General features: G+C 39.5%; 1 protein-coding gene across 7 annotated transcripts in view; it reads left to right on the top strand.

The window, feature by feature from the left end:
* cacna1eb (calcium channel, voltage-dependent, R type, alpha 1E subunit b) overlaps positions 1 to 21,372 on the top strand; it is a 70,934-nt gene that overhangs the window by 14,258 nt on the left and 35,304 nt on the right. For all 7 annotated transcript variants that reach the window (XM_037787669.1, XM_037787671.1, XM_037787670.1 and 4 more), the window contains 7 exons: positions 613 to 718; positions 2,280 to 2,419; positions 16,976 to 17,079; positions 17,927 to 18,085; positions 20,672 to 20,862; positions 20,949 to 21,052; positions 21,141 to 21,256. In XM_037787669.1, coding sequence (XP_037643597.1) covers positions 613 to 718; positions 2,280 to 2,419; positions 16,976 to 17,079; positions 17,927 to 18,085; positions 20,672 to 20,862; positions 20,949 to 21,052; positions 21,141 to 21,256 — 920 coding nt within the window. The remainder of the gene's footprint in view (positions 1 to 612; positions 719 to 2,279; positions 2,420 to 16,975; positions 17,080 to 17,926; positions 18,086 to 20,671; positions 20,863 to 20,948; positions 21,053 to 21,140; positions 21,257 to 21,372) is intronic.

Below are 21,372 nucleotides of genomic sequence, written 5' to 3' on the forward strand. Positions count from 1 at the left end.
TTCTTTATTAGCAAAGAGGTAATACTTTGAAGACACTTAAAGTGATGTACTGTATAACGCATACTGTGAGGTGTCAGCTGTATGCAGTGAAAGGAGTTATGAGGGCTGTTTGCAGTAGTTGGTGTAGTTAAAACCAGCCAGGCCAAGGTGACTTCACTCCCTCCTTTTCCCTCCATAACCTGCCTCTTTTTCCTCTTCGTGAAAAGCACTTTTAAAAGCAGGTTGCCATGGATACTGCAATCTCTCTAACAGATTGCCTCCAATACCAGAAAATATGAACCATGCCATAATTCATCTGTCATTTAATCATCCATCCATCTATGTGTTTTTCTCTCCTTTCCACTGAACCACATGCGCTTTGAAGTATTTGTGGAATTTAGAATAAATACTGTATATACGGATAAAGAATAACACAGATGGTTACTGCTGTTAGTGTTTTGGACATTTTAAGCTTGTTCAATTTATTAATATGGGGATTTTTTTAGCATCACTGTTTGTGTAATGATGCACGGTATATTGTCATGTGCATGTATCAGCATTTGTTTGTTTTTATGTGCTAGTTTTCTCCTTGTGTTGTGATAAAAGGACTTTCCTTAACTTTGCGGCCTTTACACCATTTGAGTACATGATCCTGGCAACTATCACCGCCAACTGTGTTGTTCTGGCCTTGGAGCAGCACCTCCCTGGAGAGGATAAGACCCCCATGGCAAAGAGACTGGTGAGGACAAAATCAGTTTTCACATCCTTGACATATTGACGGGGTTGTGAGCGACGTCATTTATGTGATACAGATACCAAAGAAACCAGAATGACTGTTTTTGTGCCTTAAACTGCAGTAATCACAAAAAGTCCAAATCCCCCAAAGTACTGTAAAACCTCCCTTTCAGTTAAGGGTGCTTACTTTGCTATTAGCATGTAGCATTTTAAGAAGGTGGTGGAAAGTTTTGCACAGAAACGGGTGAGAAAGAAATGCCTGTTTTAATGAAAGATAGCTTACACTGTTACTGTGTTAAGTTTTTGAAACATGAGGACAAATGCCACATACAAATTTACCTTCTGTGGTGGAAAGTAACAAGACAAAGACGAAGACTTAAGTACATTGCTTAGGTATAATTTTGAGGTACTTCTACTTTACTTGAGTATTTTCACATTATGATACTTTATACTCCCACTCCACTACATTTATTTTACAGTCACTAGCTACTACTGTTCCGATTTTATATGTAAAACATACGGTATAATCAGTGTATAAAAACTGTTAGATTAAGAATGGTATAAGTTGTTAAAATTAGCTCCACCTTGACAATAAAAAAATGCACACACTAATGAATCAGCAATAATATTCCAATAATCTATATGTGATAAATATAACACTCTGAATGGGGCCATTTTCATGAGTACTTTTACTTTGGGACTTTAAAGGTCCCATATTTTAAAAAGTGAGATTTTCATGTCTTTTGTATTATAAAGCAGGTTTAAGTGCTTTATAAATACTATTTAACTATCAAAACACTCAATCCGTGGAGAAACACACACAGCCCGTATTCAGGTTTTGTGCGTTTGAAACAAGCCGTTAGGATTTCTGTCCATTTGTGATGTCACAAATCTACAATATATATTACATTTCACGGTTTTAAACGTAAACATTATGAATGTGTACCAGTTTATTTCCTGTTGCAGTGGAAGTGAATGACATCAGCTGACAGGAAGTAAACATGGACCCAAGCTGTTGCCTAGCAACACAATTCCGTTGAAATGTAGTAAAACAGAGCGTTTCAGACAGAGGGTGAATACAGGTATATTCAGGCAGACAGTATGAGGAAAATAAAGTTGTTTTTTAACATTAAAGCATGTAAACATGATCTAGTAGAAACATACAATACAAGTATGAACCTGAAGATGAGCATGATATGAGACCTTTAAATACTTTACATTTAGCTGCTACTGTAATACTTCTGTAATTTTATTTAAGTAGGAGTGTAAATATAGGACCTTGACTTGCGATAGAGTAATTTTTCATTGTGGTATTGCTACTTTTACTTAAGTAAAGGACTAAAGTAGTGAAAATGTCCATATACAGTATAAGCTATCATGAAATTACGGCAGCGTATTTCTGCTGCACACACTTTCCTTGATTGTTTGTGAATGGGATATATCAGTCGATACGGTACACTATTTATGTGTGAAGCCTGCATGTACACATCAAACCCAACAGGTTGTAGTTCAGACTTCTTTCCTACAGACTCTGCTGACCTGCTTCTTGTACATTATTTCCGCAGGAGAAGACAGAGCCGTACTTCATTGGGATCTTCTGCTTTGAGGCGGGGATCAAGCTGCTGGCCCTCGGCTTTGTTTTCCATAAAGGCTCCTACCTGCGGAACGGCTGGAACGTCATGGACTTCATAGTTGTGCTCAGTGGGTGAGTGACGTCAATTTTGTCTCTATGACAACCTGGAAGTGAGAAATGTTTGTTGTAAACATTGTCAACAGATAGCAAAGTTACTACTCGCCAAGCATACTGGTGAAATCTGTTTTTGGAGGAGGAACAAATATCAGTTCTCTGTAATTAACTTTTGAACATGGCCGTACACTCTGACGGCGAGCCAATCAAATCAGAGCAAAGCACTTAGACTTTGGATTGGCAGCAGTGTCTAAACTTCTTGCAGAGCTTTCCTCCTGCTTTTTTTCTTCTGTGTGGATGCTTAATAGATCTTCTTCAAAGCAGTCGTAGCTGGGTGAAAGCACAGGTGTGACTAATATCATTAACGATGGCTCACTTCCATGTAAGCCATTCATTCCAGTGAGCCAGATATGCACAACACCAGGACCCCTGAGCTGGCTCACATCGTTCACATTATTAATTACACCTGTATTATTCTTACTGTGGCATGGGAAAAAAAGGCTGCTGTGAAAAAGGTCAATGCTGTTAAATGAAGATTAAAGTGTTATTTTTCTTGTTATTAATGTGTTTTTATAGTTGGTAAGGTGAAATTTGTCCCATTATACCTGATACTATTATTTTTTTCTGCTAGGCTACTCCTACAATATATAACCTATTATCACTGCCAAGCTACTGTACATTCTCAGCTATTGTAGCTATAGTAAAAGTGCATTGCATGACTACATTTTAACATGTCTTTATGTTGGCGTTGTCGAACTGGAGCAAAATCATGCACTTACATAACAGTGCAGATGACGTTACTGTTACAGAACAATGGCAGCTTGACATGGATTAGCTTACAGTAGCTCTGCAGCTAGCTATTGTACGATTGGCTACTGTACAGTTACTCTCTTTATACCGCAAGAAATTACATTTGTTTCAGTGCTGGTGCTCACAGTGTTGGGTTTGTGAAACATTTTTTAATTTATGTAGGCATTTATGTAGTCAACCAGTCCGTCCTGTCACCTTTCCGTGCTATAGTTTCTATTCCACAAGCTTCAATATTTTTCTCATGTATGCTACTATTCATCACTCTAAAAAACTGAAACATGATACTTGGTATTTTTGTACATATTCTTAGTTACATTCTTAGTACTGATGTTAAAACAATGATTATTTTGCTTGCATTCAACAACATCTCCCATTAGTCTTAGACACAGAAGTTCTCAAAGCAAGAAAAGCTAGTGGAGCAGAAGCTAGAAACTGTAGCGCTGAAGTGGAGTTTGGCTTTCTGTACAGGAGCAGATTGACTAGTGAGTAAGTGTTTCTCTAATGCACTGCTGTGTTTGCATATAACCGGTAATGCATTGCCATATGTCATGGATATATGTTTGATAAAAGTAGCTGGTGTGCAGTATTTTTGGGTAAAAACAGAGGCTCGTCAGCAGTGCTGATAAGTTATATGGAGATCCATTGCTGTGACTGTGTGTCTTCCACTACGCAAAAGCTGGGCACTGTTGTTTTGAACGTGCTTTAATCAAACAGGAGTAAATAGTGCATTTGTTGGGGACTATTTTTAGCCACGGATCAGTACATATTTGGTGCTCTCTTGCAGTGGTTCCCAAACTTTTTTAAGTCAATGACCCCTAAACTGACAGAAATTAGACTACTAACCCCAATTTGATAAGATTTTGTCCCAGGGTCCTCCATCTGATAGGATTTTTGCTTTTAGATGTGCTATTACAGAAAGGGTAGGAAAACCATGACCAAAATAGTCATGCATTATGTCATTGTGTTAGTTATGAATAGAAATATAGTGAAAATAAATTATTCCCCTTTTTGCCGGGGACCCCCAGGAACCCCCTCAAGGACCCCTGGGGGTCCCTGGACCCCACTTTGAAACCACTGCTCTGGTGAGTATTTCCAGCAGCAGGGTGGTGTATGTGGGATCGACTCAAAATAAACTACAATGGTCGTGTTTATCCTAATGAAGGAACATGTCTCCCAGTGCAACAATGTGGCTCATTTGTGTGATTTTGTGACAACAATGGAGGTCTATGGCTCAGAGGAATAAGCTATATCAGGCTTTGGCTACACAGGCTTGTTTGTAGGATCAATAAAATGGTTGATTATGGTCTTTTCATGGGATTTGTTTACAAGAAAAATATAGAATATTACCAGCCTTATCCTAACTATCTTCTCGATTCTAGTTGAAGTTCAGCAAAGTAGCCTTTCAATATTAAAATACCAAATATAATAGAGTGGGCTTGTGTATGTGCATATGTGTGTGTGCGCTTGGAGGTACAGCTCCAACTGCTCTCTTTTTTCATTTTGAATTTGGTTGAACTCTATGATGAATTACAAACTTCACTGATTATATGAGAGAGTGGAGGAAAAAAAGTTTTAAATTAATGCTCAGCAACTGATTCTGCAATTAATTTTTGACAGAATTCATTTTTGCTTTACCAGGCTGTGGCTGGTGAACCAAAAGATTAATTTTGAGACACTGATTGTCAAGTTATGTTGGTGCATTCATGCATGTGACGCTGCTTGTGTCAACGTTTATCAATGTTGTTGCCATGCGTGCTTGTGCTGCATTTTAAAGGCTTGTAATCCCAACATGCCGTGCTGTACCTCACGTCTGACACATGGTCAGCAGTGGTTGACCCTATAGGCAGGTTGATATGTTGTTGCTGATTTTTTTCTCTATAAGCATATACAGTATATATACATACATCCACAGAAAAAGACATCACATAAATGCAGGGAAATGTGTGTCTTCATGGCACAGTCAGGCTCTGCAGTCAGCGATAGGTGGGTGGATAAGTGGATTGGCAGTTGTGTCTAAAACCTGCTTCGGTTCGCCCCCAGGACCTCTGTGAATTAAATGTGAACGCAGCTCCGTTATGCAAAGAGCATTGAAAGAATGGATGGATGGTAGAGAGAAAGATAGAAGAAAGGAGAGGGGAAACAAGGGGGAGAAAGGACGATGAAGAAAGACAGAAAAAAACACAATGAGAGACTTCATTTGTTCCCTTTAAGACTGGGTTTAGTGCATTAATTGCGCAGGAGTTAAGCATTGTTCTACCACTCATATGCTGTTTATGGCTAAGTGTACATTATTCAGCATGCAGGGAAGATTGCTTTTGGCGTGTTGACATCTCATTTCAACCTGACACCCACACCCTTCTCTTTCTCAGTATCTCTTTTTTCTCCGTCTGTCTTTCTATCCCGCTGTCTCTCGCTCTGCCTCTTACATAAAAGGCACATCAGCATCACGTTTACAGACCAGTTAGTGCCGGCCTAAACGCTCAGCAGCTGCGTTGTTGACAGATTTCTATTGAATTTTACACAGTTAAAGTGTTCCGTCGGTTTTAATAATCTGCTCTGAACAGTTGTTACTTTAACAGTACTGGTTGCTTTAGTGGGATGCTTTGAAATACTCTCATTAGTCAGTGTTTGCTACTAAACATTTTGCTTTCAGTTTCTCAATAATTGGTTCACTAGCCAAAAGAAACAAAGCACTGTTTGGTACAAAGAAGCAGCTCGTTATTCACAAGCCTTTGACTATAGTTGTGGATTTAAAACTGTTTTTTGATGTACAGTGCTGGCCACGCATGGCTGGAGAAACATATCAGTAAATTTATCTTTTCCATTTTGATTCAAACCCTTAAAGTAGCAGACTAGAAACTAGATATGAAAATGCAAAGATGTAATAATTTGATGTAAATTGTCAACCAGGCTTTTAATTTGCAGTTTCCTACAGCAATAGCTTGAATCAGTCATACGTTGCTATGGATTTTTCATGATGTAAAAAACATCAAATATCTACAAAAACTTACAGAAACAGACCACAACCGCAGCATAATCCACTTCTCTGTCCACCGATATGTTCAGTGTGTTCCACTCAAAGTATGGCTAAATAAATGCGCTGCTTGCATGATTTAAAACTTAAATTCCGCTGTGAATCTGATGTAACAAACCGGATGACCACAGCCGCAGGAAACTGTTGTTTTTTTTACCAGCCACCCATCAAGCATACAAAATGTGAATGTTGCTAAAAATAGAGCTTTGGCGTAGGATATCACTTGAAGGCCAGTGGTGCAAGTTGTGTAACAGTTTGATGGAGTTGTGTTGTGGACCCAATTACAGTCCTCCAAAACACATTGGTGGGAGCTTGAAAATGTGGGTCTTACATAACATGTACTGTCATTATTGATACAGTTGTTTTCTCAGTTACCTGATTAATCGTTTAGTCTATAAAATAGTCTCCATTCCCTCCCTTACATGGGACATAAAAAAGAAAGTACAGGATTTACTTAAGTTGACGTGTTTAAAATGCTTCCCAAACCGAAAGAATTCAGTTGACTATCATAGAAGACTAAGAAAAACAGGAAATATTCACATTTGAGAGGGTAAAACCAGAAAAATTTGAGCATTTATGATAAAAATGGTTTAAACAATTACTTGATTATTAAACTGGCTGCTGATTTAATTTATGTGGATTGACAAATCAATTAATCGACAAATAATAATTAAACAAATAAAAGGAGCATGGTCACTTCAGGGTCAAACTTCATCCCTTTGACTTCATGATAGAATGACAAACAATACAATTATAGAACGGCAAGATCTTCAGCTTTCCATCGGTACATTTATTTTTTCATTAGCAGTAAAATTGACAGAGATATTGTTGTGTTGTTATGTGTTGCTATGATGCTATGTGTCGTTATGTGTTTTTATTTAAGCGTTACTATGAAGCTATGTTATGTGTTTTTATTTAAGCTATGTGTACTTATGTGTTTTTATTTAAGCGCTGTTACGCAGCTATGTTTTGTTATGTATTTTTATTTAAGCTATGCATTGTTATGTGTTTTTATTTAAGCGTTGTTACGCAGCTATGTGTTGTTATGTGTTTTTATTTAAGCTATGTGTTGTAGCAGGGGTAGAGTGATTTAAAAGTGACCACATACAATTCATGACACTCACTGAAAGACAAGCAAATCAACACCGTGCACAGATTAGTCATGTCCAAAACATTCAAATGTGTGCATCCTAAAGTGTAAACAATGTACTGGAGTATGGCATGTTTTGTTATTAGTCTTTGAGAGAGAGAGAGAGAGCACTGTTAATCACATTTGATCAGCCAGTTAGGCACATAGCCCTGTTCCACAGGTGCATCAGCTGTTTTGCCCAACGCCTTTTGTCAAGGGGAGTTGTTGAAGCGGCTGCGCCTGTGGCGATGTGTCTCTCTCTCTGACCGGGTCGTAGGCAGTTTTCAGTGAAAAACTCACTGTATACTACCTGCTCAACACCAAGCAGCAGACAGACACAGTTAGCGGCTAACTGGTGAACATAGTGGAGCATTTAGCAGCTAAAGAGCAAGATATTTCCCTTAGGAGTTGGAAAGGACTAAGGCTAAAAGAGAGTTAATATTGGACTTAATTTCATCAGGTGGACAGAAACACAACTCCAAACGGATGCTAATGTTGCTCTGTAACTGCTGGATGTGTAAATAAGCAGCTGTTTGCTAACAAGTACGCAATATCAACAGATGATATGTCAACGCCGTGTTCACGACTTGTTTAATCTGCCCCAGGGGCCAAAAAATTCAGTTACTGTAGGTGTAAAGAGTAACAAAATGCCAGGCTGAAGAGTATGGTGTCAGTGCCTCACCCAGCATCACTGAGTGTGGTCAGAAGTGTGCTTTTTTGCACCTGTAACTACACCCGACAGTGAGGCTACTTCCAAAAATGTGCAATTTCTGTGGTTTCTATAGACTCAAGTGTTGAAGTTAAGTTCCTCTGGTATAACTGAAATCATGTCACTTACAGTGTAAAATGCACAAAGTCGTCGGTGTACTTTCTGCAGCCTATAGATCATTTCGCCCAATTCCAGCCACAGCTGGTAACTGACGACCTGGTTTCCTGCCACCTATCTGACACATTTTCTGGTAGCACATATGCTGCTCTCGTCTCCTCTCTCTCTCTCAAACACACACACACACACACACACTGGTGGCACAGTACAAGTAAGTCAGACTTAAAAGAAAACACACATGTGTCATAGAGGCCGGTTGGGAATAAAATCGAGGCCACTGGGCCAGCGCTGGCGGCATTCATTCCATTTCATATTAATGAATTGCTAGAAGCGAATCTGCTGGGACACTGAGCTCAATTAAAATCCTTAATCTGAGTGAAGAGTGTGTAGCAAAAAGGACAACAACTCACCCACCAACCAAATTAATTCACGGATTCCTAAAATGGTCAATTATGTCCTGCGGCAAACAGATTGGAACAGGTGGACTTGATGCTTTGATTAGCAATAAAATGTCTCCCAAATGACTTGTGCATGTGTGTGTGTGTGCTTGTTACTCCATTTATAAGGCTGCAGGTACAGAGTGTTGCCAGTGAACCTGTCGCCCTCGTGTTGTTAGATTAGTTCTGACGACTCCGTCATCAGCCCTGAATGATATTGATCCCCAAGTGTGACTGTCAGCTTCCCATTGTGCCGTATGAAGGATATCAGCTTTCCCTTGTTGCCCCAGTCAGCTGTCCCTCTTACACAGTGTGACACTTTGCTAAAATCCTTGCTCTTTATACAGGATGAATAATACAATCGGGTGGGAGTTGGGAGTGATTCATTAGCCATCTGGCACAAAGACAGACACACAGGAGTGAGTCTGTCTTTGCACGCCAAAGCAGTTTTCATCTGTATCTTTTAATGTGTGTATGCGTGTGTTCTTCAATTAGGGGGCCCCGTCCTTACCCCATCAACCATCTTCTGTATGTTGTGAAAGTATTTACCCTGTGCGCACAGCAGTACATGGAAAAATGTTGTTATTTGCCCTAGGCACCCAAAAAACATCTTGTTCTGGATTTATTAGTGCCTGGCCCTACTTCTATGTGTTGTGTTCGTTTGTGGTGATGTAATTAACATGACTTTATTTAGGAATATGCACCATGTGAGCAAAATATAAACAAAATAGTGACAGTCTTTAGACCAGATTTTGACACAGGGCCCGAACAATTTTTGATTCTTTGAGGAGAATCTCATTTTTACAGATTAAGTTGATTAAATTAGTTAATTAAATTAACAACATTGATTAGTCAACAAAATTGTAGGAGTGCTAGACAATTAAGAATTTCTTTGGTTGAGGACAGCCCTAGTCTTTATAAGTGGAAATCTGAGTATTACTAAATTGAAACGGGTTGCACCCCTCAGGATCGCATTTCCAACAAGAAAATACGTCTGCTAACGTTAGGTCAACATACAGTTAGTTGCCTCTGCCAAGGAGTTTTCGGCTCGGTTTGTCTGTTTGTTTGTTTGTACATGCGTTATGTTTCTCTTTCATTAACATTGTGACATGGTGCATTTGTGCTAAGCAATAAAACACAACACGTCTTCTTTGTAGCGTCCATGTTGTTTCCACATTACGACTTAAAGCTCATGAACACACCGAAGTAGGAAGAACGACTTCCCAACTCGGGAAATGGGACCATCCGAGGAGCACATAAATGCACCATCGTCCGCGCTCTTCTAGTTTTGTTAGAAATTGCTTCTACATTTGTCCAGTGTCGCTGTGGTGCACAGCCCAGACCTGCAGGTTTTTAATCCGTGCTGGAGGGAACCCCGATGCCTTTCCAAAACTGTTTCTGCTGGCAAACGTCAACTTCTGCTGCAGCTGGCTGTCTGATCTTATGCGTGTGATATGTCTATATATGAGGGCTGTAGGTTTTTGGCAGGCAGACGTTTCTTGCAAAAGTCTTCGCAGTAAAATGACAAAGTGGTGAGGTTTCCTGATGTTCAGTTGTTTTATTCCAACACGGAGAGCAGGTCAAATAAGCTATGCGACTTCTGTAACTCTGCTGACATAACAGTGTGCATTTGCATCTTTACTTCCTAAACACACACTGTACTTCTAAATTAATTTAGTTGTAATTTTTTTCTAATTCAAAACAAAGCAAACTGTTATGATTGACATTCTGTGACACTATTTAAATATATATTTTTCAAAAATATGAATGTGTGTGTTCAGGGATACATGAAGCTGTGGGTGGGAGGAGAACTATATGAAGTGATGAAAGTTGGGGTAGTAGTACTTGAAAAAACTTCAGTCTACTTTCACCCCTAGTTTAAACCCTATGATTGTTATTTTTGGAAGTTATGTTACAGTTTATGTAACAGTTTATGCTTTTATTGGATGATGATGCTACAGATGTTTCAAATAGGGCTGTCAAAACTAACGCGATAACACGTTAATTGCTGGTGCAACCCAATCCTGGAGGCAGTTTGTTAATCCAGTCATTGGCAAATCATTCTGATCTATCTGTATGATAGTCATGTATGATGGCATTTAAACCTCCCAGTAAGCACCAGTCCCATTCCACATCTGTAACCTCAAAACATTGATGCAAATCCCAATTGCAGCCAAAAGTGTTTCCAACTAGTCAGTGACTCCAAAAAAGTAATTCAGGAATTAAGATTATAACTTCAAAGTGTATTATCCAATCCAATTCAATCCAAATTTATTTATAAAGCACATTTAAAAACAACAAAAGTTGACCAAAATGCTGTACAATTATACATAAAAAAATAAAAACAACACAATAAAACACTAAGACCAACTTAAAACCAACAGGACATTAAAATAATAAGAGCATTAAGACCAATAGGAAAGGAAAAAAGGATTAAAACAGTCAACTCTCATGCCGAGCCATTATATCAGGTATTTTAAAGGACAGCTGCAACTCTAATTTTGCTCTCATAATTGAACTGAACAAACAATAGCTTACAGTCCCAGGTGGGTTTTCTTTTGGAAAACATACACCCAGGCAATTATTCTATGACTAATAGTGAATGAATGTTTTCTTATTTTTATGTAATCCCAATTAAACAGAGCGGTATAAATGTTGCCATTAGACGAACGGTTTATGTTTTTTTCCAAATTTAAATCAAAGCCATTAATTTGTTGACGCATTATGTTGATGTTGATTCAGTTGCACATTACCATATATGCAGAGCTTTGCTGAAATGGTGAGCAATGTGATGCTGCTGATTACTGTAGTTTTTGGTGGTGTTCTTAGTGTAGGTGGAGGTGTGTGGGAGAGGCTGCATTCTGTGCATGTAATGAATTCAGCCTCTCCAGAGCCAGTTTGGTATAATACTGTGCAACAGTGCTTCAACGAGGAAGAGATTAGCCTCTCAGTATGAACATTAACTCACTGCTGGATTGTTACCGAGTTGAATATGTAGAGAGGCGTGTGTGGAGCTGTCCTATTGTCTCTTTACTGTACCAACAGCCCTGATGAAGTGATACATTTTCCTGTCGGTAATAATTTCATTACAAAATCTTTATGCCAAGTGAATTTTAATTTTAATTTTTTTATGTAGGGTGCTGGCAAAATGCAGGATAAACAAGGCAAGGCCAATTTAGTTATATAGAACAATTCAAACATGAAGAAAATGTGAACATGAATACAAATTTAGTGGCAATCTTGATGTAACAAAAGAGGGTTCACCAATCTTTGTTCTCACTGTTGGAACAGCAACTTTCTCAGAGGATCTAAGAGGCCTGGCTGTTTCCTAATGTGCAAGAGGGTCAGCAATATATTTTGTGGCTTTGCCTTTAACTGGGTTAACCAGGACACAGGGGATCATAGTAGGGATGTCACGGTGAGGAAATTTTCCCATCGGTTAATAAACATGTGGCAGCACCGGTGTTACCGACTACACGGGACACTTTACAAGAATAGATGACGCTCAATATCTGTAGAGCGCTTACTTTGATCTTTAACATTGGATGGCTGTTTGTCTGGCCTCTCCGGTCGAGCTTTCGCTGCAGGACTCCGTCCTCCGCACAGCGATTTCCAGATTAACGTTATTGTTCCCTTATAGCATTGGGGATAAATCCAAAATATTGCCAAATAGGGGCTTTTGCTTTTTGCTTCGACACCAAATCCTCCGCCTTTGTCTTGTTAGTCAACTCTCTCTTGTCCCGTGTGTGAGGTCTGACTCCTGCTACTCTGTGCTCAGACTCCGTGCGGCGCAAACACTTTCAATTTCAGTTTGTAAGCCCGTCGTTCAATACTGATTCGCGAAAATGAACTAAATGGGTTTTTATTTCTATTTAAATAGAAGCAACACGTCGGTGGGGGCGGTGGGCAAGTTATGTAATCGGTGTATGCCTGAACATGTGTAACATGACTAACGCAGCAAGCCTAGATCATAGTAGTCTAACTTACTGGTGGTGAAGGAATGTGTCAGGATTATTCTTTGTACATTTAAACCAATCATGTCACAGAATTGATATGGTTGCTGAAGGTTACGTCAGTGTTTATTACACTTAAATCCCTGATTTGTTTTGCAGTTTTAATTGACACTGAAGTGTGATGAGCACTAATCTTTTGCCCTAATGTTGCAGAGGACCAAAAACATTTACTTCAGTTTTGTCCTTTTTGAGTTGGAGATTAATCTGGTCAGTGTATGAAATCATCAAAAGACAGTGATGTGTACTGTAAAGTTGGCTATCATCTACATAATTATGATAGGAAACATTGTTATTGTGAATAATATGAACTAGTGGAAGCATGTTAGCTTGCACCACGGCTGGATTCTTGCGATGTCACAAGATCACGCAAGAATCGGGATCACATATCACACGAAAATACATGTTGTCAGGATTTAAGTAATGCGCTTGTGTCCGGCAAGTCAGAGCACGAACCTATCAGCGTCCTGTGAGGAGCTACTGGCAGCTATGGGTGTGGTTTAGGTGTGTGAGACAACACAGAGAGGCGACTGTTTGTTCTAAACAACAATGGCGGCTCCTGAAGAGGTTAGTTTATATTCTGCCATAGCATCAGTTATATTAGAATCTAGTATTTCTTCGTTAAAGAAGAGCAAAGTACGAAACTGAAGGCTTCTTTCCGATGGAAAATATGTTTTCACTCTTCTCTTAACTGGCAAGAGTTTGATTGACAGATGGTTCATCCAATCACCTGCTAAGTATTTTTTTGAAAGTGGCTGGCCTTTTCTAAACAGTTTCCAAAGACGGCTTCTCAGATGGTTCTGTGTATCAAACCATCTGGCAGGTCAGATTAGGAAGCATGTAGATATTAAATAAAACTGGACCAGGAATTGAACCCTGTGGAGCCCCATCATCAGTCATTTAAACCAGTCCCACACAAAAAAAATTAATTTATCCAACGATATTTTACAGTCCCAAATATGTGAGATGCAAATTGGTCCATACAGCATCTCAAGTAAACTGTATAAATGTATGTTCTTGATGATATTGGAAGCTGAAAGACTTGGAAAATGTTGGTTAGCATGATTACCGATTGTGTCAGTGAATTTTGTTTCTGAAGGAAACAAACTTCTTCTAAACTAAACAAAATAAAATACCTCTGCGTGTGTGTTGGGGTGATACACAAGACAAAAAGACAGAATATTTGCTTTAATTTTGACGGAGCCTCGGCTGAATTGTTGTGTTCAAAGTGCAGCCTTGAAGGAGCTGTGCAGCCGCCTTTGTTCAGTGTGTTTGGTTTGAAGGCTATTTCCATAGTCTCCCACTCCTCTGCTCCTGCTCTGTCTCAGTGTCTCTCGCTGTGTCATCTCTTTGTCTGACACACTCACTCACTCACTCACTCACTCACTCACTCACTCAGTACATTTACAGGCACACTAAAACCCACTTACTGCTAATAACCACACTGAAGTAAAAGTGATTGTTTGGTGTCTTCATTAGCGCCACATAATAACAGAAAGCCAAATACAAAGACTTAATTTGTGGTTATTGTTTGTTGTGTTGATTAATTTACATTAATTTGATTTTCCGCCGTCGCTAGCTGTTTCATTATTTGTGTGTAGAAACAACACTACTGACACGCACCGAATTAAAACAGAAATAACGTCATACTGACATTTGAAAGACTGGCATGTACAGTAATGTACAGTAGGTGTGTTAATTAGGTTACAGTTGGCTCCAATGTCAACTTTAATCTGACTGATTGACCCAGATAAAATAACCCAGATGATGTCATATCTTGACTTGTGCCTGGAGGCTGAAAATGTATAACTTAAGGGGTCGTACACATGCCGCGTCTAAACGCGTTGAAAACGCCAGCTGTGCTGCTTTTGTTTCTTTCCAATGTGCTTGGGAGATTGCTCACCTGTCGTGCCTGCTGTTACTAAGCAACCAAAACCTGCGTGCTATGATGATGATGATGAAGAAGTTGCCTCAGTGACTAAACTAAACACAATCAAAACAAAGACAAATGCATTTCTAGCACCGTAAATAACCCAAAGTAGCTTTACACTCGATTTCTCTGTGTCAGTTTAGCTAACCTTTCAACTGGATGTTGTGCCGTTCTTGGATGGAAAGGGTGAAGCCAGTGAAGTGCATCTAAAGGTGCTAAATTCCAAATTCAGAGCATTTCTATTGCCTCCACACGGCTCTCAACATGGCGACGGCTGAGCCGGCAGCTCGTAGTTAACAGCAACGATGTTAACCTGGGGGGGATCGAAAGATGGGCGCTATGCTTCCGCCATGACGGCGTATGAGTGCAGTGAGCTAGCTAGTGGGACACGCACATGCACTAACATACACTAAAAGCACCCGCGGCCGGATTACAACACACACAGAGGGAGAGAGACTTCATTCTCTGCTCAGGTAGACATTACTCCTCTATATCTTTACACAGCAAATAGTTGTTTGGTGCAATATTAATGCTCTGGATATCTCATAGAGCACCTTTAAAGGCCGTGTTAGAATATGAAAGTGTGGAGTTTAAGAGTCATGGCATTCACCAGGTAGGGAGGGTCAAAGAAAAGACGCTTTAGAGATGTATCGTGTAAAATATAGAGTTTAGAGCAAGCTCGACCCAGGACTAAAAGTCAGGATATTTTGACCTCAGCTGCACTGATTTTGTCTCGAGAGTCCCTCAACTTTGCAGAAGTGCAACAATAAATCGCTGCAGTACCCCTTTAATGCTTATGGTTGTCTATACACTAGTTGTGATGAGCAACTGTGCAACTCTTGGAGAAGATCAGATTCCTCCAGAGAAACTAGCCTAGAGTCTCCTGGCTCTGTTGCTTGTAAAGGAGATGAGAGAATATGATGTGATTGGTCCTTAATGAAGCTTCTCATAACTCAAAAACATCCACTATCTGCAGTTATAAGCATATTTGGGGTGTTTTGTACTGGGTTGTTTTTAATTTTTACACATCAAGATCAGTTTACTAAGTAATGTGGAGTACTACTCAGCCACCTTTGTGATACAACGCTCTCCCACATTACCAGCTCAAATTTGAAGATGCTAGCTTACATTTTTAGTGTGGAAAGAAAATAAACACACTTAAATCATTTTCAGATAACCTGTAACGACAGCAGTCGTCCTGCAATTGTCGTAGTGTTCAGTATTGACGGTAAACTTTTATGGACGGTGAGCTTTCACCACTTCGAACAGCGTTTTCAGGTTTATCCGCAGCAGTGTGAACGTGGCCTCACTCATTCACTCGCTCATTCGGCCTCTCTCCCTCCCACTGCTTTCAGGAGAGATTCTGCGTGGGCTTACACTTGAGTTTCTGCCATGTGCTTCCTACCCCCTGCTCACACATGCACGCACACACACACACACACACACACACACACCCTCCCCCACACTACCCAACACTGTCCAAAGATTTTATGAGTAAGTATATTTGTATCTGTGTGTGTAATAGAGAGAGAGGAATCTGGAAAAATCTGGAAATAATTATGATTTCTAGGATAATTTTCACAACTCTATTTAAAATATTACTTTATTTTATGAATTAGCAGTGGATGTTGACCCTCTCAACAGTGAAAACTTTAATGGTTACAGGTCACCAAATTGGCTCGGTTAAAAGGGACGTGAATAAATGAAAAATGTTTTTTGGCATAGATATCGCAGCACTTTTGTATAATGTGTTATAACATTATCTTTCCCTAATTGAAAGTAACATAAAACTGTCTTTTTGCTATCGCTACAACAAACATTCACATGTGATTTCTGGGGTATGTTGATAAGAGATTGCCTGTCGGTTGCTGTTTTTCCATTGTTTATGCGTAGGTGGAGGGACATCAATGTGTGTGTGGGTAGATGTGAGTAGAAATGCCTGCCAGGTGTAGCTGTGCATTCTTTGTCTCTCACCATACAAGTCTGTTACACTAAATAGATATACTGTACGGCGCTCGCTGGCTGCGGTCGTCTGCATGACATCAAATCAGTTTCCCCTTTTTTCCTTTAAAATGACTCATCTCCAAAATTGTTCTTGTGTCCATTTGTTGCCTTTCACCTATTTCTGTCATTGAATTTGTCAAACACCACAGACGAAAAGCATTAATCTCAAGAAAGGAAAGAGAAGCTTGGTACCAGATTGAGCTTCTAATGGATGTCCCTATAGCATTCTCTCTATTATAACCTGCATGTCTTTTTCCCTTTCAGGCCATCACAAGTAATAGCTATTAATTTAACTGCAAGATAACAATGCACTGTCTGCGTAACAGCCCTACCATCAGAAATATATCTGGATTAAGTATACATAATGTGTGTGTGTGTGTGTGTTGTCCGTCAGGATCATGGCCACTGCTGGTGCCCACATGAACATCCCAGTCGACCTTCGGACCCTGAGGGCTGTGCGAGTGCTGAGACCTCTCAAACTCGTCTCCGGGATTCCCAGTGAGTCAGTTACTGACCTCTAATCCTGCACTGTGAGGTCGAACAAATTGATATAATAATGCAAATAACAAGTGGTTATTCTTTGTGGGTAATTTTTAGGACTTTTTCAGTTCTCAAATGTAGTCGCTTGAGAATATGCATGTCATTAAAATGTATTAAATCTCCGTAAGCTTTGAAAAAAAGTAAAAAAAAATCCTAAAAATAGCATTTTCTGTTGCACAAACATGCTAAATCTCTCAACTTTATTAGGCTGACCATCCATACCTTTGTGTTTGTACATAAATACAAGGTTCAAGGTTAGTTTTGAGGCCATTAAAGGCCTTAAAACTATAAATTCAGCATTGATACCGGAGTCTTTTTTCCCCATTAAACAGCTTAAACCCAACGGTGTACTTGCCACATTCAGAAGCTATTGTGTAATAAAAACTGTGAAAAAACAGTTTAGACATGTAGAAACGTGTTGAAAATCGCATGTATTACAGTTTTTCCCCCATTCTTGACAGCTAATTACTGCGTTTATAGTAACACGACTATATTCTGTTTTGTTCATCTTGAGGCAGTGAAGTGGAAAAGCAAAAAGTTAGAAAGCAGAGTTGGAGGCGACTGAAAATGTTCTCTTTAATCTTTTAAATTGAGTTTTGGTAGAACACGACTACCTTTTATACATACAGCTGCCGTCACTGATGTTACAAACTCATGTTAGGAAAAATACAATTCACATACAATTTAAAATGATGTATTTTCAAATAAAAAATAAAAACAAATACATTTTATCTACATTAATGCAACACAACTACAGTGGTGTTATTCTCGAACAGAATGTCTTTTTCTTTGCGAATACTTCAAGGCCTGCAGATTGTGCTGAAATCCATCATGAAGGCGATGATCCCGCTGCTCCAGATCGGCCTTCTCTTGTTCTTCGCCATCCTCATGTTCGCCATCATCGGTCTGGAGTTCTACAGCGGGAAGCTTCACCAAACCTGCCTGCCGTCTGACGAAATGCTTGGTAAGTCTCTTTCTGTTGTAAAGCATATATTTTTGTTTTATATTCATTTCTTGTTTGAACAGTGTGAAAGTTAATATTTAGACACAACGGAAAAAGCTTTGGAGTCGGTCCTGAGTTAGTGCGAATTTTTTTTTTTTACCAGTGACACCTCCAAGAATACTTTCTCACTGTGTTGTGATATCCTTGCAATTATGGGTCCATTTGGTTATTCTGGTTAATAAGCGGTTAAAGGCAGATATGATAAAATCAAAAGACATTCCCAAAGTTTGAAGGGGGACAAATGTTGTGACACTATTTTAAAGGTACAGTGTGTAGGATTTAGTGGCATCTAGTAGTGTAGTTGCAGATTGCAACCAACTGAGTACCCCTCCGCTCACTCCTCCCTTTCCAAGACTGTGGTAACGTGAGCAACCGAGTGCAAAACTGTGGTAACGCCGTTCGCCTCGCTCAGAGGTCATCCTTACCATAATAACACAACTTTAGGAGCAAGTTTTTGGAGTAAGTCAGACGACAGCTGGCGGTACCACGGTTTTGCCCTCTGCCTCACTTTACTGCAGTTTCGCAAGCATGTCAGAGAACTACGGTGGCCTTCAGGTAATGTAAAAACATAAAAGGCTCTCACTAGAGCCAGTGTTTGGTTTCTTGGCTACTGTAGAAACATAGCGGAGCAACATGGCGAACTCCGTGAAGAGGACCCGCTCCCTATGTAGATATGAAGGGCTCATTCTAAGCTAAAGAAAACACAATGATTTTTAGTTTCAGGTGATTTTTACACAAATGAAAATATAGTTATGAATATTATAATGTATTTCATTGCTGCTAATAGATCCCCTGAAATGCTACACACTGCTCCTTTAAATCTGAATCTATAAACCATGTTTTGCTATCAGTCTTTCAGAGTTAGAATAAAATGGTTTCTTCGCACTCATCAAGTGGTGAAAGTAGATCAAATCACAACAGTTTTCAACCCTCTAGTTTTAATGCTTGGAAGGCATTATTATGTCCAACAGTTTGATTGTATAAGGATAGATTTTGGCTTGACCACGTCGCCATCTGTCGACACCGTCTGTCCTGAGGTGCGCCTGCTTTTATCATAATACCAAAGCCTTTAGAGGATTATTGTCACGATTTGTTTTTAGATTATTTCTGACGAACTTTGATTGGTTTACCAGCAGGTACACCAAATGTGTGGTTTGAGGGTGTGAACATCTTTGCTTGAGGCTTTCATAGATTACAGTAGCAGCGAGCTCAGAGGTATTATTAGAGTTGTTGCTGGCTAATTTAGCTGCTACTTAATTAGTCAACAACTACTCTGTAATCACACACCACACCATAGCATTTACTGTCATCACCCAGCACGACTCGAAGATGGATACAGATATAAAACTTGTATAAACAGTATTTAAAGCAAGACAAATATTTACATCTATGCCTTCATTCTCTAAATATCCCCCAAAATTAAAAGTTTAAAGATTCCCTCAAGACATGTTTTAAGACATGTAAACATATTTACATCTAGTCCTTCTCCCTCATTGAAAAATATGCAAATATTGTTCAAAAGTTGAACTACTGCAACACAGTTTCAAGTTTCCACATCACACTTTTGTAAGCTGGACCAATGACTGGCCGCAAAATCCTGCTCGTACTTGCACAAGTTAAACTCAGTATTAAGGTGAGCACAGAGAAAATTTTCCTTCCCCAGCAGATTCAAGTAAAAACAGTGTCTCTAGTGTCTCTGTCTCGCACAGTGAAGGTTAAACATCCAAGTGAGTTAACAACAAGCAAAACACATTTTGAGCGGAGGGGGACTTTAGAATATATATGCCATTGTTGCAGAATGCATAATGTGCAATTAAGTGCTTATTTAGCTATTTAGTAAAATCACAAGCAAAACAATCATTGACAAGAGATTCAAATACGGTGAAAAGTAAAAAAATCCAGTGAAAATAGTCATACATTGATCAAAAATAGTGTGAATTAAGTGTTTCCTTAAGCCAAAAGTTCTCTAAAACTCATAAATGAACACATGATATCTTGTTTGTTTGATCTGTACTGAAACCAAAGTGTAAAAAAGGACAAGTTGTGGTTTTAAACAAGCGAGATGTATAAGAAATGGTTGGGAAAAAAACAGGAAATGACTCTTGTGTGAGTTATTAATACAGTATATATCACATGCATCAGCTTGTTGTTACTGTTATGAAACAATCAGATCCCAATTGTTTCTCTGGTTCGTATCTTTCTAATCTGTCTAATCTGGCTCGACCGTTCTGAGTTGAAATAGTGACGAGCTCGGAGAACAAAGTGACACGAAGCAGGGTTCAGTGAAAATGATCTGAAGTTTAATGAACATACATGAATGCATATTACAAACTAGTTACATAAAGCTCTATGTATACAGTATGTGACGTCAACATAAATATAAAAGAGGCACCGGAGAATGGAGGATAGTTCACAGCCTTTTCACTCTTTATTTGAAATAAACAAATAAGGTGAGCCAGGGAGTGAAAACCAAGGTCAGAGTTTTCTCAGCAAGGAAGGTAACAAATTATTCACAACAGTTTCTATATGCTTCTTCATTTTTTGTAGACAATGAGACTGTCGATTCATCAGAGTTGGCGTTCGCCTGCGGAGTGAGGAAGTGTCCAGAGAAGTACGACTGCAACGACACCTGGATCGGACCCAATGACGGCATCACGCAGTTCGACAACATCCTGTTTGCCGTGCTCACCGTCTTCCAGTGTATCACCATGGAGGGATGGACGGCCGTTCTCTATAATGTGAGCCTCAGTTCTGCTGAAACAAATGTGTAAAACAAATGTGTAAACTTGTTGTGTAATAACATGACCCATGTTGTGGGTTTCAGGCCAACGATGCCTTGGGTACCACATGGAACTGGATGTACTTCATTCCTCTCATCATCATTGGCTCGTTCTTCGTGCTTAACCTGGTGTTGGGAGTCCTGTCTGGGTGAGTGTGATTCTTCCCATATGTTTATAACACTGGTGTGTTTTTATGTCTGTATTATGCATGATGTTTTTAATGCTTACCTCTTCAGAGAGTTTGCCAAGGAGAGGGAGAGGGTGGAGAACAGGCGGGCCTTCATGAAGCTACGCCGCCAGCAGCAGGTGGAGAGAGAACTGAACGGCTACCGAGCCTGGATAGACAGGGCAGGTACTGCAGAACGACTTCACATCTGCAAATGCACACTTGTTGTTTAGTCACATGTAGGTATACGCCGATATATAGTGGCTTATAGTGAGTGAGTGAGCGGGCAGGCTTCAGTGTCT

The sequence above is a fragment of the Sebastes umbrosus genome, chromosome 12 (assembly GCF_015220745.1).
Source record: "Sebastes umbrosus isolate fSebUmb1 chromosome 12, fSebUmb1.pri, whole genome shotgun sequence".
NCBI lineage: Eukaryota > Metazoa > Chordata > Actinopteri > Perciformes > Sebastidae > Sebastes > Sebastes umbrosus.